Source organism: Epinephelus fuscoguttatus, linkage group LG15 (assembly GCF_011397635.1).
Source record: "Epinephelus fuscoguttatus linkage group LG15, E.fuscoguttatus.final_Chr_v1".
NCBI classification, from domain to species: domain Eukaryota; kingdom Metazoa; phylum Chordata; class Actinopteri; order Perciformes; family Serranidae; genus Epinephelus; species Epinephelus fuscoguttatus.
This window is the reverse complement of record NC_064766.1, coordinates 12734034-12751385: the sequence shown is the minus strand read 5'-3', so window position 1 is coordinate 12751385 and position 17352 is coordinate 12734034. Positions and strand designations below refer to the sequence as shown.

At 41.5% G+C, this 17352-nt stretch overlaps 1 protein-coding gene across 1 annotated transcript in view; it reads right to left on the bottom strand.

Moving 5' to 3' along the window:
• Positions 1–16710, bottom strand: part of LOC125901829 (neuropilin-1a-like) — a 98509-nt gene extending 81799 nt beyond the window's left edge. Inside the window, exons 1-2 of the mRNA XM_049597768.1 lie at positions 15921–16710; positions 14853–15027 (exon numbers count right to left, since the gene is read on the bottom strand). Coding sequence (XP_049453725.1) covers positions 14853–15027; positions 15921–16011 — 266 coding nt within the window. The 5' untranslated portion in view covers positions 16012–16710. The remainder of the gene's footprint in view (positions 1–14852; positions 15028–15920) is intronic.
• Between the last annotated feature and the right edge of the window lie 642 nt (positions 16711–17352).

Genomic DNA, 17352 nt, shown 5'->3' with positions numbered 1-17352 from the left:
CACAAACCATATCACCACGCAGAAGGTAGCGTGCATCTAATCATGGTTGAAAGGCATTAGCCTAATGGGGTCCTCCTCAGCTGAGCTGTAACATTAGCTAGCTCAGTGATGCTAGGTGAGCTAGCAGTAGCTGCACTCTTCCTTCTGCACGGTGATACGGTTGGTAGGTGTAGTTTGGTAGAAAGACAATAGTTCCTACATAAAACTGCTCATGACAATTTCTGTGGATTATCTTCAGTAACCAGATCATTAATTCTGGAAAAACACATTGCCGTTGAGTTTTTCAAATTTATGTTTTTTGGTGATTTGAGCATGGCAAGCTGAGTGCCATCTAGTTCCAATTTATTTGAGAGAAGGCAGACATCTCTATGGCCGATATCTCCAACACTTAGCAACTCACACAAAACAATCTAGACTGAGATATGGCACTACAGGTAAGAGGGAAAATATCTGTTATTGATTTTGAGGCAAACTGTCCCTTTAACTTAGTGTTGTGAGTGTCTAAACGTAACCATAAAATGTTTATTCATGTTTTAGTTGCTATGAGTGGATTTTGTATTGCTAGAGCAAATGTTGCTGACAAAAAAATACATCATTGTGAACACTGATATGTTCAGTATCAATATTTATGACTTCTCATTTATGTTATTGAACAACACTTTCTCATAATGTTAATAAAAACGTGTTCTGGGTGTCATTACATTTCCATTTAAATTTCATTTTCAAGCAGAAGCCAGAATTGGTGTCCTGAATTCTGTACTCCCAGTGGGGCTTCACCATGATCCACTTCTCATCTTAACCTAAACCTAAATCTAACCCAAAAACCAAGTTATAATCCTTAATAGCTCTTTGAATAAGTGCGTCTGAACATAAAAAAAAATGGTCCTCACAAAGATACAAGTACAAGAGCAAACACAAAAACACACTCATTAATGTTTGCAGAACCACTCATTAGAGCCATGAGCACTCATTAGATGCCATGTTCTCACACACACACACACACACACACACACATAAAGTACGCACACCAACAACGCAGTCACACACAAAAATAATCACTTTTACTCATGCCACCCACACACACTTAATTTTACGACCATGACTGTTTATCAGAAGCAATAAACACACATTTCACAACAAACAAAACATCCAAACCTTTAACAATAAATTATTTGGTAAAATCAGTATTTACAGTAAGACGATGAAAAAGGCTTCCAAAAAAAGGAAGTAAAATGTTTTCAAGCAAATCCTATTAAACGAGTTAGATCATACACACACACACAGCCGCAGAGGCTCCCTCCCCTGCCCAAAAATAAATTGGGCCAAGCAGCCAAAGTATGAATATCCTCATCCTTCACCTCGGCCGTGCAGATACAAAGCCACGGCTGCGCAATCCTGCTGGGAAATTAAAACGGAGACGAGGAGGAGGTGGAATTTGTTCTCATTTAGGAAGCCTTAATCTGACAGAGGAGGGAAGGAGAACACCATTCTTTACCCCCTCTTTCTTAGACAGACTGTTTAGGGACCCTGAAGGATGAAATGAGATTTGGTTGGAAACTCAGTGGGGTTTAATGTAAAAAAGTTGAGAAGAATGAAAGTCAAAGTTGATGTTTGGGGGAGTAGAGAAGTTTCTTTGAGGGTCAAAGTGTCGCAACTCTGAGCTTTTCGATTAAAAACAAAACAAAAATGAGCAAAAGCTGACTCTGCTATATAAAATTTGTCACTACATCTGGAGTCTGGGTAACTTAAGACTTAAACAAACACACAAGGGTGTTTCTGAGACTGAATTCAGAGAAAGGCCAAACGTCTCCATCTGTACCTGAGAGATTTGGGAGGAAAAAGGCCCTTTGTCAAGTGACACTCAATCCACACCTCTCTAAAGTGAGTTAGGGGCAAAGCAATAAACACTGTGTCACTTCCACTGCACTTTGACATGAATTAGCCCTCGACAAGTTCATCTGCATTCACGGAGAGGCCTGGCTGAATATACGTCCACCTCTCTTGTTCCCCAAAAACATGTGACATTAATTAGCTGGCTCTATTCAAACACACATATAGAAAGCCCAGCAGGGATTGCTTCGTTTTGGCAGTGAGAGAGTCTGGTTGACAGACAGACAGCGAGGCAGATAGAACGATAAAGAGCAAACAGTTCAACGTTGTGAAATCGCCTTCATTTCTCGAGAGTGATGTTATTAAGCAGAAATGCCTGCTGGTGTTGTCACTTAACGAGTTGCATCTGAGAAATAAACCAAGTTAAAAGAGGATAAACACATTTGCCAAATTAGCTTTTCAGTCATGAAAACACACAAACACCACAATGACTCTTCTGTTTGTTGTGGATCACTGATTTTGGAGCTCCAGGCTAACACTTTAGCATCATTAGTGATAGAAGGAAGCGCTAACAACTAGATATTGCAGCAGTGTCTGAAATATATTTCATTGTCACATTAAAGTTATTTCAATATTGAACAATAATGACATTCTTTTATAGCCAAATAACCTGTTTTACATGGATTTAAGGCATCTAGTATCGGAGACTGAAGCTAAATACTGTAGCACAGTGAAAGAATGAGGTTGGTCACTTGAAACAGTGCCCAAAAAGTAGACTAAACCGGACTATTTCTGATATATTAAGCTAAAAGTGGAGTTTTAACATTAGTAAATGTACAGGCAAAAAAAATGAAAACATTACATTAGCTACTTTTGTCATACAGGAAGTTAAAACTCATAAAGGCTATGTTACCATTTTGAGGTGTTGACACTTTACAAGAGCATTTCTATTTTGTGCAACTTTATATTTTCTGACAGCTGTGGTTCCTATAACTTTAAGATTGTACATAGAAAACATAATAAATTCAAAGTTATGATGCATTTTCACTGACTCAGCTATCACACATCATATAGTGTATAGTGGACATGGCCTCACAAGGACCAGCTGAAACATTAAATGCAATTATGAATAACTCCATTGACACTACAAAGGGTGCATTTCACCAACACATTCTCACTCCATACTCGTCAAATACTGCCACTTGCTCTACACGCCAAATTATGATGCTCTAAGTGCCCCTCAAGCGTCAGTTTTAGAAGCTCAGGGATGTAAATTTTGGTTTCCCGCGATAGCAAAGGCATGACCTGCCCTACTTTCCCTCTGACTGGCTCATACTTGTTTCATTCAAGAGGGTTGAGATTGGTTAAGAATGTCAGGGTAAGCCAATCAGAAGCAGAGTAAGGTAGAGCCAGTCACACCTTCACTATTCTAAGAAACTCAAATTGGCCTCAGGGACAGCGTGTCAATTCATGCTTGTTACATGCCTTGGGTGTTTTCAAAATAAACTGCTGTTGTCAGAAGTTTAGGCAACAAAAGCAAGTGGCTAGGTTTAGACAAAAACATTATAGTTTGGTTGAACACAAAGTACATTTGTTTTTTAACCTAATGTAACGTACATGACTTAAATCACTAGGATAGTGTGCTACACATATTAGCAGTTGACTTTTGGTATCACATGGGACACAAACAGAGGTCTCTCAGGTGAAAGTCCAGAGTTTGATTTCTCATAATAAAGACCTTCACTCTCAAAAGATAATTGCCTCTTGCTGTATGTGCTGCTGTTAAACACCACCACCACCACCACCACCACCACTACTACTACTGCTACTACTACTGGTTAAAGGATACTTGTCTAAATCATTCATCTCAGTGTGCACTATACTAAAGGGCTGGCATGTAATACCAGAACAAATGATGTTTTAGTAGTGACACGCTAATGACTTTTCTCTCAACACACACTAACACACCCATTTCCTGCGTTTCCTTCAGTCAGCAATCTGATCCAAAATAACTCGGAGCTCATGACACAGATTTGGGTCATCAGACTGGATACATTCATGTCTGTTGAGTCCATGCATGTATTTGTTTCATTTTTGTTGTGCATGCATATCTTTGTGTGTGTGTACCTCCCACACATTTTAATCTGTTTATCTTCCGCCCACAAGATATGTGTGTGTGGATCTTCTACCTACACGTCTCAATGGGAGGTCATCCTGGGGCGTTTTTACCCAGACAGATACAACACATTCCTCTACAAGCTGCGGAAGAAAAAGACTTTATTGTCCATGCTGCTTGTGAACAGCCATTTTAGCTCCAATGGGGGTGAGTTTCCCGTTGCGCATATTTAAAAAGGACAAAGCCTCCCAGGCTACTCATCCTCCGAGGGGAAGGTCAAAACACAGTTTGGTCCCCTGACCGACCTCTGACCCTTGTATCCCGGCGGTGACCTGTCCCAAGCGTGACATTGAGTTTGTACAGGCCTTTTAAGTTCACAGGAAGGCAGATATGTGAACCAGATGAATGGATTCAAGTCACAGTCATCCATATTTGGTAGATTACTAGAATATTTATTGGTGTCTTGTGACTTTGGGGACTCTCAGAAACACTAAAGTTCATGTGAGGTCATTTTCACACTCAGCCAATTGGACAGGTTTTCCTGGACCTGAAGCTTTTTTTCCGCCAGAGCTTTGCTGAGGTGTGAAAGCTGCTGTAGCTCCAGAAAAACAGTCTGAAGTAGCTTCCCATTGAGTCTACACCAAATGCAAAAGCCAAGTGCTTTGCAAACTTGAAGACGAACAACATCATCACGGTGTCGCATTAGTGTCATGTTTGTCATTGAGTACATAAAAATACAGAAAGTATAAAAACGTATTATCCCAAGAACGTGCTTCACACTGAAAATACACATCTGGTGAATGCCTACATTGTTAGAAATTCCTCCTTTGAAGGCGCTGCTGCATGATGACACGCCATTCACCACAGCCTTACGGATTTTCCTTGCTTTTATGTGGGATCAGGACTTGTGTTTAACAAAAAAAAAAGGGAATCCTTCAGGAATGCGAAGATGGCGCACAGTGCTGCTACCCGTGTTCCTAAAGGCTTCTTGCAGTACAGATGAAGCCTGAGCATGAAAACTCCCTAAGACCTGCAGATTTAAAAGTAGCCATGTCCCACCATCATCACATTAAATGAGATGCCTATGCCTCGTTGGATAAATCCTCCAAACGTATTCACCCAACCAATCCAGCAATCCATCCGTTTCCTCATCCCATTTTCATGCTTACTGTACATCCAGCGCTCACAGTGGATTTAAATATGTGGAGCTTTAATGCAAGATAACAGCCGAAAATAGTTCAAAACAAGCTTTATCGTCACTGTAAAATCCAACTGTTTACTCCGATGCCCCCCTATTGCGCATGAGAGTGTGTGTGTGTTGCTTTTGGGACATCTGGAGTGTATCAGCGAGCGCATCCTGTAAATCCCGGGATTGCAGCTGTGCGTGTGTGTGACGTTGCTAACTGGGTTTCCCCCTCTCCCCCCTGTCGAACTCTCTCCTCGTTAATCTGCTCGTTAAGGATCTAATCTGACATGTGTTTTCATTTGTGTGTAAAAGTGTGAGTGTGTGTGTGTGTGTACGTGCGACTCACTGATGAACAGGGAATCCACAATAGGTCTGATTACACGTACAGTAATTTGTCGGTTTTGTTGTGTTGGTGTGTGTGTGCACTTTAGTCTGCAATTTCTTTGTTTGTATATGCATGCATATAGAATATGTTCCAGTGTGTGTTATTTATTTTGCCTCTGTATGCGTGCATGTGTGTGTTCCATATGTGAGCCAGTTGGGACGCAGAGTGTGTGGCTATAATTGTTTAGAAAAGCAAATCCAAACAATGTAGAGTTGCATAAGAGAAACAATAGCAGGATTCAGAGTTCACCCTTCCTTCCATTACACAAATATTTGCTGCTGAGAGACAAGAGTCAGCTGGTGAAAGTCAGCCAATGTTTGCACCCTATTCTAATCTAATAATGGTGGAAACCAGAAATTAAATTAATTTGTAGTCAAATTCTGAACTTTGTAAATCTGATTTTCGCCATCAAGTTATATTACATGTTCAGTGATAATTGGAAAGGCATCATAAAACTTTCAAACTGCTTTGATGTGTAGTTTACCTGAAACAGTTTATCATTTATCAGCAGTATTTTTAGTGTCTTTGTGTCTTCGATACTTCCCCAGCTGGCACCAGACATCAATATGACTTTGACATTGGGGTCTTAAATCAGATGTTACATTCTGGTTGAAATGAAAACCAGGTTGTTTATATTTTAAATATCTAACATTGTTTACATAGTGACATTTTGTTTTGGGTTTTGTACTCCATACGTCAAGATGACACAGATAGCACAATTTAAAATTGACAAAATTTCAACATCATCTGTCGTCAGTATTTCACATCAAACTGACATTAGCATTACACGTTGTCCTGACGTAGAATTTTGGTCACCCAATGTTACAACCTGAATTCAACTAAAGCTGGATCAATCGGACTACAACCTTGTAAAATTCATCAAAAGTAACTGTTACTAGTTTTGCATAAATAACTGACAGTTAAACCAAACCTAGATGACAGTCTTCCTCCATCCATCCATCCATCCATCCATCCATCCATCCATCCATCTAGCTGTAGCTTAACTTTGCTAGCTAGAGATTGCTAATTTTACATCAAGAACACTTCAGGCCTCACATTTTTGGCTCAGGCTCTGTTCAACATTCAGATGAAGCCAGCAGCTATATTCTTCAACCAAAAAGTTCTGAAAATCCACATTATGCTACCAAAAACAGACAAAGTTAGTGACTATCTGGTGCACACAGTGGAGCATCTAACAGCTAAAGATGCATTTAGTTTCCTCAGAAGTTGATAGAGACCAATACAGAGTCAGCCTAAAGAAGAGCAGCCTTGATATTGGACTTCCATTCAGTAGAAGTTGCCATAAAACCCAACTTGACATGAATGCTAAGCTTCAGTTACTACTTTATCTTTACCGTGTAGCTTTAGTAGCTTTTCTCAAGTAAAGTCTTACATCAGTAATGTTTCAAACAGTCTTTGCTGATAATGTGGTTCAAATATAAACCACTGAAACAGCAGCTGCAGATACAATTTGTTCAGCCATCATTTTCTGTGTAGTTTTTATTAAACACAGCCGAGAGTTGAGGTTGAACGAAGCGAAAAGTTCACCATTATTAATCCAAATGGCGGAGAGGGAGAGAGCGAGCGGAGGGGAAAAATGAGACGAAATCATGACGAGTGCACACGGAGTTCAGAGCAAGAGAGAGGAGAGTGTGAGGACAGAGAGGGAGAGAAAGTGATGGTGCAGGAGGTGACGGGATGAAAAAAAGCGACAGAACAGCCTGAGGGTGCAGGAGGAAGAGAGACAGCGAGAGGTCTGTCACTGAGGTCAGGATGAGACTGACCATGCCAACCAGCCTGCAGCCCTCTATCTCTGAGTCTGTCTGTACCCTTCTACTCCCTCTCCACCCCTCTCTTTCCTCTTCATCTTCCAGTTTTTGTGTTTTGTTCTCTCATTCCTTTAATATTTCAAGCTCTGTGTGGATCACACAGAACAACCAGGAGGGGTTTAATGATTAAACCGATGTCCTCTGTTTGAGTACTTTAAGCTCAGCAGGAGGGACTCCCAGACTGAGACCCAATTGCAACGCGGGGAATGTAGTAATTTTGGAAAGCAAAGATGGCATGATGAAAGGGATATTGATCTATAGATCTGTTGGTCTGTGTTCTTTTATCTATTTAAACCCTGTGAATATTTTCATCTCTCCAGCACAAATTGGTAATACCTCTATTTTTAATTTTTAAATCACTGTGGAACCAAAAAGAACTAAAAGGCTAATCATGTTTTTGTGAATATTTTCTGTACAATACAGATGGAAAAAATGGGAATGACATTACATAAGACAGGACAATTGCTTATTCAGACTACAAACAAGAAAATAAAAAATATCCATCTGTCATTGACCTAATTCTCACGGCTGTTTTCTACTTCAAAGTGACAAATACAAGGAACACATCGCTGCAAAACACAGAACAAACAACCAAATTATTTTTAAAGGCTCACGCCTTAAGTTTCTTTGGGAGCGAGCCACAGGCTAACCGATCTGTGACAGCAGCACATTTAGTCTCCTGTTTTGTGTGGCGGCTGTGGAACTGAAAAATACAACCATCTGGGAGGGACGCTTTTATTTTCTTTGAATCTGGCAAAGTCAGACTAAATGCTGAGCAAAGGACCGCTGGTGGAATAAAGCCTCAGTGTAAAGCCACATAAAGGCTGAGATTCATCAGAATATTTGAGCTGTGGTATAAACACAAGACTAAACAACTGACGGCAGAGTTGCTTGCGTGCACTTTCACAAGAGGAGGTCATCAAGAATGTGGGAATTAAAGTTTATCCAATTGTACGTCTATTCATTCACCGGGCCGTCCTTCCATCCCGCTATCCTTCCAGCCATCTGATGATTCATACATCTGTCCTGCTACTCCTCCATCTATCACTCAACAACACATCCATTCCTCATCTGTTCGCCCATCAGTCTCTGAGTCCGCCCACCATTCGGCCATCATTCTACCCGTCATCCAAAAATTCACCCAATCATTCATCCATTATCATGCAACAATTCGTTCGTTGCACAGTCCTTCCAGCCATCTCTTGATTCATTTATATGTCCCACCATAGCTCCATTAATCATCTAGCAATCCATCTATCCTGGGGTTCATCCATTCATCATCCATCCAATTTATTCATCTATTGCCCAGCAATAAAATTCATTCAGCGATATATCCATTCACCCCAAAATCTTACCATCCATGATCCAATTATTGATTTCATCCTTCGTCCAGCAATTCATCCAGTCATCCATCTGTTTGTCGTTTCATCAGTTGATCCATCCATCCATCTATTCCACCATCCTTCTAGCCATCTGTTGATTCATTCATCTGTCCTGCCATTCTTCCATCTATCATCCACAATAAGTCCTACCTTCCATCCACCTACCTGTCTTTGTATTCATCCATCCATCCACCTGTTATCGTCCAACAATCTATTCATCCATCATTTTACCATACCGTAACTGAAGTGCTGCATAATTCAAATACTTCAACAATGCTTGATTTGTTCATGATCAGCCAAGTGAGATCAACTCTCAAGAAGTAATTGAAAAAGAAAATTCACGACTGACTTTGTAAACAACACAGCCCCCACGCATACACACACACACACAGACCCACGCAAATGCCTTCCAAGTATGTGTTTCCATTCATGTGACAACTCCAGGCTGTTGGATGTCGGTCCTGTGACTGCGACTTTGCTTGAGGACACCTTTTTTTCTGACTAATTGTGGACTTTGACCCTCTAACCAGGACATGTACCAAGGAACAACTGTGCCTTTCATCGCAATGTATAGTCTCCCTCTATTTCTCTGAGGGTCAGGGTGCAGCAAATATAAAATGTGCTTCTGGGAGGAGAGGGCCTAAAGACAAAATACTCCCTAAGAAACTCCTTTTACGCAGGATTTAGCGTCATGGGATGGTTAAGACATTGCAGTTCTTCTGTGATGAAGTGTTGTAATGTCTTTGCTGTACCCACTTATATATCATAGTGGTTCAGTTGGATTGAGATCTGGTGACTGTAAAGGCCATAACATATGATTCACATCATTTTCATACGCATGAAAACATTCAGTAACCCTCTGGACCAGTATGAACCCACAAATCCAAGACGCAACATCAAAGGCCGCCGCGTACAAAGTGTAAGTGACAGAAAGTTAGGTCACTTTGTGTGTGTGTTATGTGTGTGTGGTGTATGTGTGAGGTGAGGACTGTGCCAGTACAGCCTCATGTAGGAGGAAACAGTTCAGCCAACTCCTAAAAAGATGTCCCAAATTATCTCGCCACCGACGCATGTTCCTTACCCATGCCTCTGCTCTATTTTACCGCGCTCCACAGGGATTCACTTTGTCGGCCACGCTATGTCAGACGTGGACGGGAGACAAGACTTGTTCTGGTGCCGCTCCAGATTGGCTACGGAGGCAGAGCCGATGAGATCTTGGTGTGTCTGAACAAAAGTGTTACTGGTTCTCGTCTAAACCAACGTCTGTTCACTGAGCGCAGATTGTGTCACTTGAGAGTTTGTGGAAGTAAAAGGTCGGCGTTGGAACTATCACCCAGACTGTCTGTTTTACAGAAGCTTCTGAGGGCCTTGTGAACCAAAAACTAATCCATTTAACCTCAAAGTTCATCCTCAAAGATGCTAACAGTATTTTTTAAAAAATTTCAGCAAATTTATGATCCAGCACATTTGTGTTATTTCTCTATCTTTTAAATATTGTTATTTTTTTATGATATGGTGACAACTGCTGAATCATCTAATTTTAGTACAAACGTTTCCTCCTTCATAATCACACTTGTAGTTAACATTCCCGTCTGAAAAATATGTATTTTTAAAAACACTGTAATTAGGGATCATAATTACAAACCCTGGGTCATGAGGGTGCACGGGGAGATATTTTGTCACACAGATGTCGGAAATGCAGCCTGTCTTTGGTTGTGGACGCCAGTGCCATGGCTTCTTTGTTTGGCTGGTTACTGCAGACATATTTCACAGCACTGGATCGTGTTTGTTCCATTTTGGTCCAGTAATTTAATTATGGGACTGGGAGAAATGGGCAAGCAGTGACAGGCTATCTGATGAGGGAGGAGGGGGAGTGTCATTCCAACAATAAATTTCAAACAGGGGAGGATATTCTTTCATTAAAGCTGTAGGATAGTAGAGTACTATTGAAACTGTCCAGGAAGTTAAGGGCCGCTGGCTTGATTTCCCTAAAGACACTGAACCCCGACAAGCTCATTTACTTTAAGGGTTAATGGATGAGAGCAAAGCTAAACTCAGTACATATTTATATTATATTGATTTATATATTAATATCGATCTAGAGCTGAAAGAATAAGCTGGTTAGTTTACAAGTATTCAACACAAATTTTGAAGAGTCATTCATGTTATTGGACAAAAAAGGGAAAATATACCAAACATTTGCTGGTTTCTTCTCAAATATGTGGATTTGCTGCTTTTATTCTGATTGTTAATATAATTTGTTTGGGTTTTGGACTATTGGTTTGTAAAAAAAATCGTGATCTGAAGACGTCACCTTGTGCTGTGGAAAATTGTGATGGTCATTTTTCACTATATTCTGACATTTATATCTAATCCAAAAATTTGTGAGTTTCACTCAAACTTACTGAACCTCACACAATACATAACGGGCTGCAACCAGTGATTATTATCAATCAGTGTCAAGAGTCTCTTTGTGTGCGTCTTCGTGGCGTGACACCAATCACAGAAGCCATTTTGAGTATTTTGCGAGGTGTTTACATGTTTGTGGACAGATTTTTTTTAGCATGGTAATGACACAACTGTGCAACACTGAGTCACAAAACTTTAAAGGTTTGTAGTTGAGATTAAAATAAAGGTTGAGTCATAGATGGGTGTGGTCCAAGCAAGAGGGTCTGAAGTAGGGGAGAAGTAAGTATGGCAAGGGCCATAGCCCCGGCTCCCAAAATTTTTTTACAGTCCTGGCTTGCATTCATTTTAAAGGCTCTGTATGTAAGAATGTGGCCAAAACGGTTACTGCACTCAAATTCAAAATACTGCCACGAGTCATGTCCGCCCCTCCCCCCCCACAGATTCCAGGTTGCTGGACAGCGGCACGCTGGAGACTGATTTGTTTGCCCACGGGCGGCTGCCGTGGCAGGGCCTCATCACCACGTCCTTGATCTTCGGTTTTCCAGCAGACCGTTTGAGTAAGTCCGGCTTCTCTGCTGCTGCCGGGATACAGCAGAGGAGGAGCCGGCTGCTAATGCTATGTACCGGGACACTGCTAATGCTGCTTGCCGTGCTGCTGTAGCTCAGTCGTAACTGTAACTGATGCTGAGACTCTACTGACTGTGTGACTGGTAGACGGCGGTGGGTGGCGACACAGGCCAAAACACAAATTCAAAACATAAACATGATTTGCGGACTGTAAAATATTTTTTTAAATGCAAATATTCAGGCTGTATTACTGTTGTCGGTGAGATCAGTATGTTATATGAACATTATTCCTTAGTCTCTGTGACATATTAGGAGGATTTTACAACTATTTGCTTTAGATTTCTTACATATAGCTCCTTTAAGTCAGGAATGGCTGTATCATCATCAGTTTTCATTACTGATTAATATGACAATTACATTCTCAATTATTTGATGAATAGTTTGGCTTGGCTTGTGTCAAAGGAAATCTCAGAATAGATATCAACATCTTACAAAGTGACATCTTCGAAGGTCTTGTTTTGTCCAAGCAGCAGTACAAAACCCCAAAACATTCAGGTTACAATGATATAAAACAGAGAAACACACACAAAAAACTCACACTGGAGAAGCTAGAACCAGATATTTTCTGACATGTTGGCTTAACAAACAATTAATTGACTAATTGAAGATTAATTTTCTTTTGACTGACTAATCAATTCATTGAGGAGTAGTAATTCTAGCTCTACTGTAGACCTGAAGAACAAATTCCCAGTTCTGTTACTCCTCTGAGCAGAAATATTACAGGTCAAGGGTCAGATCTGGAGGGATTCAGAATCTTCAGAGTGTCTCCGTATTGAGGGCCAGTCTACCAGCAGATGTCAATACACAACCTCTGAGACTTCAGTGTCATGGTAAAACATCATATTCTGTTCCTGATTCCAATCATGCCTTCACTGACTGGAGTATCACATTTCAGAGTTGAGCACAGTAACATCAAACACAGAAATAAAACTCTTAAATATCATCTCAAGAAATGTTAAAGTGGGGCTGCGGTCTCGCCAAAGGCTTAAGGCCCCCCCACCCTCAATGGGCATATTTCGAACACTTGACTCGTTCCCAAAAACAACACTGCTCCTGCCAAGTCAGAGAGCTATGAGCTGCACCCCATCATCATCCAACATAAACTCACACAACAAATAATGAAACCAGTCGAGCAAAACGGAGGCCCCTAAGAAAACAGCCAAATGACATGTTAAGGTGGCTGCAGGGTGGCCGGGCTGTTGAACAGTCACCGGTTTGAATCCTGTTGCAGTAAAGACGTGTCAGTCTTAATGTGGAAATGTGTCTCTTGACCGCACGCTTAGCAAGAAGTGGAATCAGGCGCGTGCAGTCAGAGTCAACAGTCCCATCAGATAGAAAAAGAGTATTCTGACAAAGAGCCTCTTCAGATGCATAAAGAGATCAATTTACACGTACTATGCCTCCTGTCAGATGTAAGAAGCCTATCTGCTCTCCCACTGAATATGAACATATCACTAAAATGTTTAAGCACATGTTAAACCCTGATTAAACTGTAATATTTAACTTTACAGCTGCCGTATTCCAGCACATTAACCTATGGAAAAGTAATTTAAACAGACAATAATACTCTGTTGGTGGTGAACTACACTGCCAACCACTTGCTAAAATTTTATTACCAAGATTTATTGCATTTCATTAAGTAGTTAAACTGCATTATTACATACTTATACTGCTCCCTGGGTAACCACACAAAATAAGGTCACTGCTCAGTGAGGTTTTCCTGAGGAAAGCTTTCCTGAACTTACAACACTGCGGAAGGTGTGTAATCCACTGCAAAACACACAATATCCACTATCTGTTCAGAGTGGTTCTAATGTCCTCGTGGTTTATTAGTCCCTCGGTGGTGAAACATGATCCAATAGTATTGGAGGACCCCATCTGTGAGACGGCGCTGGACAGCCGGCCATGATTTACACAGGAGCCGTTTATGGAGCTTTTAAAAAAGACAGAGGAGTCGACATAAAAACTGGCTTATTTATGGAAGAGAGCAACACATGGGCTGTTGTGTGGACGCACACAATCGAGTGTGTGTCTCTGGGTCACAGAGACGACACAAAGGGTGTGTGTGTGTGTGTGTGCTTGTTTACAGGTTTGGTAGAGTAATGCTCAGGAAAGCACAATCAGATGTGTGCAGGAATGATTTGTGATGCATGTTGGAGTGTCTGTGTGGAAAACACATATTGTGTAAGAAAGTTTTTAACCAAAGCTACGCGTTGTCTGGCCAGTGCAGAGCCGTATGAGCCAGTGATGGGAAACAGGACTACATCAAGGTTTGCTTTCATTATCGATTCTTGTGACAATTCTTTTCTCAATCAATCAATAAATCATTTCTCTATGTGAACAAAAATGTTGTTTACAAAGTTTCCCGAGCCTGATGTGACATCATCAAACCACTTGTGTTTGACCAACAATCTCAAAACCAAAGATAGTAACCTGAGAACATGTTTGTCATCCACAACAAACACAAGAAATGAGCAGAGGACTTTTGACAAAATTAAATGTGTCTTTCCAGCGTCCTCAAACTTCCAAAAACCTGACAGCAGCACTTCCAACAATTTGTAAAATTAAATTAGATCCTCGATGTTCTCTTCCTGCAAACAAAAGAGCCCCGCAAACTCTATTCCTCCCCCAAATACAAACAGGTAGACTCTGCCACCAAATGAAAAGTAAACACCATTTCTCTTTTCCTGCATTGAGCAAACTGAACTCCATCAATAAAAAGCCACTGCACACAGAGTTTCATTGGGTTTACTCTCCATCAATAAAAAGCCACTGCACACAGAGTTTCATTGGGTTTACTCTCCTCTAAGTTCCTGCCAAAAACCCACGCAGAGACAAAAGCCATAAGACATCCTCCCTCCTTATCAAGTATGAATTACTAAACCCATCAAACACCATTTCCCCTAAAGTAATTTCCAGTAGCCTCAGTGCCGTATCTCATCCTTGTACCTCCAGCTCCCTGAGAGCAGATTTAACTCCTTGGCCAATAGGTGGCAGAGTTTCACACTGTATCCAGGCAGGATTGAGGAGAGAGCAAAAAGAGGGTGGGAGAGGGAGAAGAGAGGGAGAGTGAGGAGTGAAATCTTACTTGCACTCTCTGTCCTCCAGATCAAAATGCGGATTGAAGTTGATGAGGATCTTCTGGCCGGGCTCGGGGGCTGTTATCACCCACACGCACTGCTGGGAGGGCGGGTAGGCTCCGGGATAGCCCGGGGAGGTCAGGTAGTCCGCCGTGTGTATCTCTATATTCCCCCCGCATTTATCTGCGCCGCAAGAGAAGGCAGAAAGTTGTTCAGACAGTGGAGAGAAATGGACTTTTTGGGCACTGAGCACTCAGATGTTGACTGATGGCACATTTTAGTGTAAAGAATTAAAGTGCAGCAGTGAGGATGCTAAGACCTCAAGCTGGGGATCATCATAAATCCTAATATCCACCAGTAGATTAAAAAAAATGTTGACTGGAAAGCACTGATTTCTGCGCCTCCATACATCGTGACTATAAATTCACATCCTTATATCAGCCTCAGAGAGGTGATAAACTCCCCGCTTATACTGTGTCATAAAAGGTGTGGTATAAAGTCAGGTGCCTGCCATAAGGTGTGATTACGCACATGAAGGTGAGGTGGGCTGGCTGGCTGCTGCTTCTCTCGCAAACAGGCAGCCTGATTAAATTTAATTTTCTCAATGAATGATTTATGAAATTGCTAGTAGCCTGTGTCAAGCTTCAGTGGCAACGCGCGCAAAAGCTCCAAAAATGCGTCTTTGGCTGGCTGAAGCGCGAACAGACCTTCACATGAAATGCGTAATATTCCCATTATAATAAGGAAATCTTAACATTACGACTACTTGTGTGTCTGTGATAGTAAATTGTCAGATAGTTGTAACTGTGAGTAGTTTGTGCATCTTTTGGTATTGAGAAAAACTCCGGTCAAAATCCGGTTTTGGTGTATTTTAATGTCATCTATCAGGGTAATTACAGTACACACGGTATTAGCATGGTATTAACTGAACTGCTGCTGACGTGCTCTCGCAGGGATACCCGAGGCATAACAGGTGAGAGGCAACAATGGTGCAAAAATGATGCAAAATGGATCAATGTTCAGCCAAGCTGCCTGTTGTCAAGCCACATGTATTCATACAAGCAGTCAACACCTACCAGTCTGAGTCAACGAAGCAACCAAGATGACTTGGGTGAAAAGGAACAATAGCAATCCACTAGGCATCCTCAGATTGTACAACACAGACATTCTGTGAAATAAAATAAAGACAAACGGAAGGCAGAGGGGAAAGGTCCAGGTGGGTTACGTCCAAAAGAGAAAATTAAGCGAAGATTGTCTCAAAGTAAGAGATCTGGTTGTTGTAGGGTCCCCAGCATCCTGCGAGCCTCAGCACCAGATCCCCGCGTCTGTCGGGGAACAAGTTGCCATCTCCTGGAAAAAGGAAAAAATAATCCAAAAGCAGAAAACAAGACGAGGAATCAAGAGGAAAAATCCGCTCGCCAGAAGTGGCAGCTGTGCGCCCTCGATTCTGTATCAAACCTCTCACTTGTGATACCAAACAGGATCGATACACGTACTTCCAAGAGGAAAAAATTCAAAAAAGGAGAAATCAGTAGTTAAGGGTATTCAGTGAAAACCAACCGCGGGGAACATCGGAGCGCTGCTCTCCAGATCTTTACTCCTTATTTCAGTTCAGCTCTTTATCCGCCTCTCTCCGCTCGCAGCGACTGACTGACCGTCACAGCAGAAATGTCAGGAATACGAGGCGAGCCGTGAAAGTAACAGCGGAATTTCCACTCCCCAAATTCCTGCTGCCAGACGCCACTGCGCGCAACCCAGCAGCGACCGACCGACCGCTACAAGGGGGCTGGAGCAAAACTGACACCGGTGCGCCCTCTGTGCGCTCCCGACGCATGCGAGCAAGAGAACTGCGCACGCAAACTGCTGCCGGCGTGTGAGCCTGGTACAAGGTGTGGGCAGTGTCCACCGAGCAGGCGAGTCCACATCGGAGCTTTGTCAAAACGATGAGGGAAGGATACAGGAAAGGATGCCTTCGTTCCTTCTTGGCTGATCATTTGATAGTTTGTCCCACTGACCGAATATGTTCATCAGTCGGATCACACATCGGGTTTTGGTTGGTTTGATGATGCAATGGCCAAAATATTCCGGTTTGAAAGTGCATGCTGGATATTTTTTTATGTAAAACATGCAATTGAATTTCCTTTGTTTCGTTTGACCAATGAATCACGAGATTAATTTGCCAAAAATGAAACTTGTAACAAAACAGATTTAACTTTAGGGTTATATAACTGAACTCTCATTGATTAGACGTTATTTAATGTAGAGATACAGATGATGAACTCAAGTATTATTCCATGTTTCAACAAGTCATAAAGGCTACTTTGCAAAGTCTGAATAAAAAAGGATTGAATTTTTATTTATTCACTTAAGATGAACTACTGTATATTGCATGAGTTAGCTTAAGATAACTTTCATCTTTAGTGCCTGGGCCAGAAGTTATTGGAAAGAAAAACATAGGGAGTCAAAAGAAGGAAAATAAATTACCACTGTGTCAATACACTAGCCTAC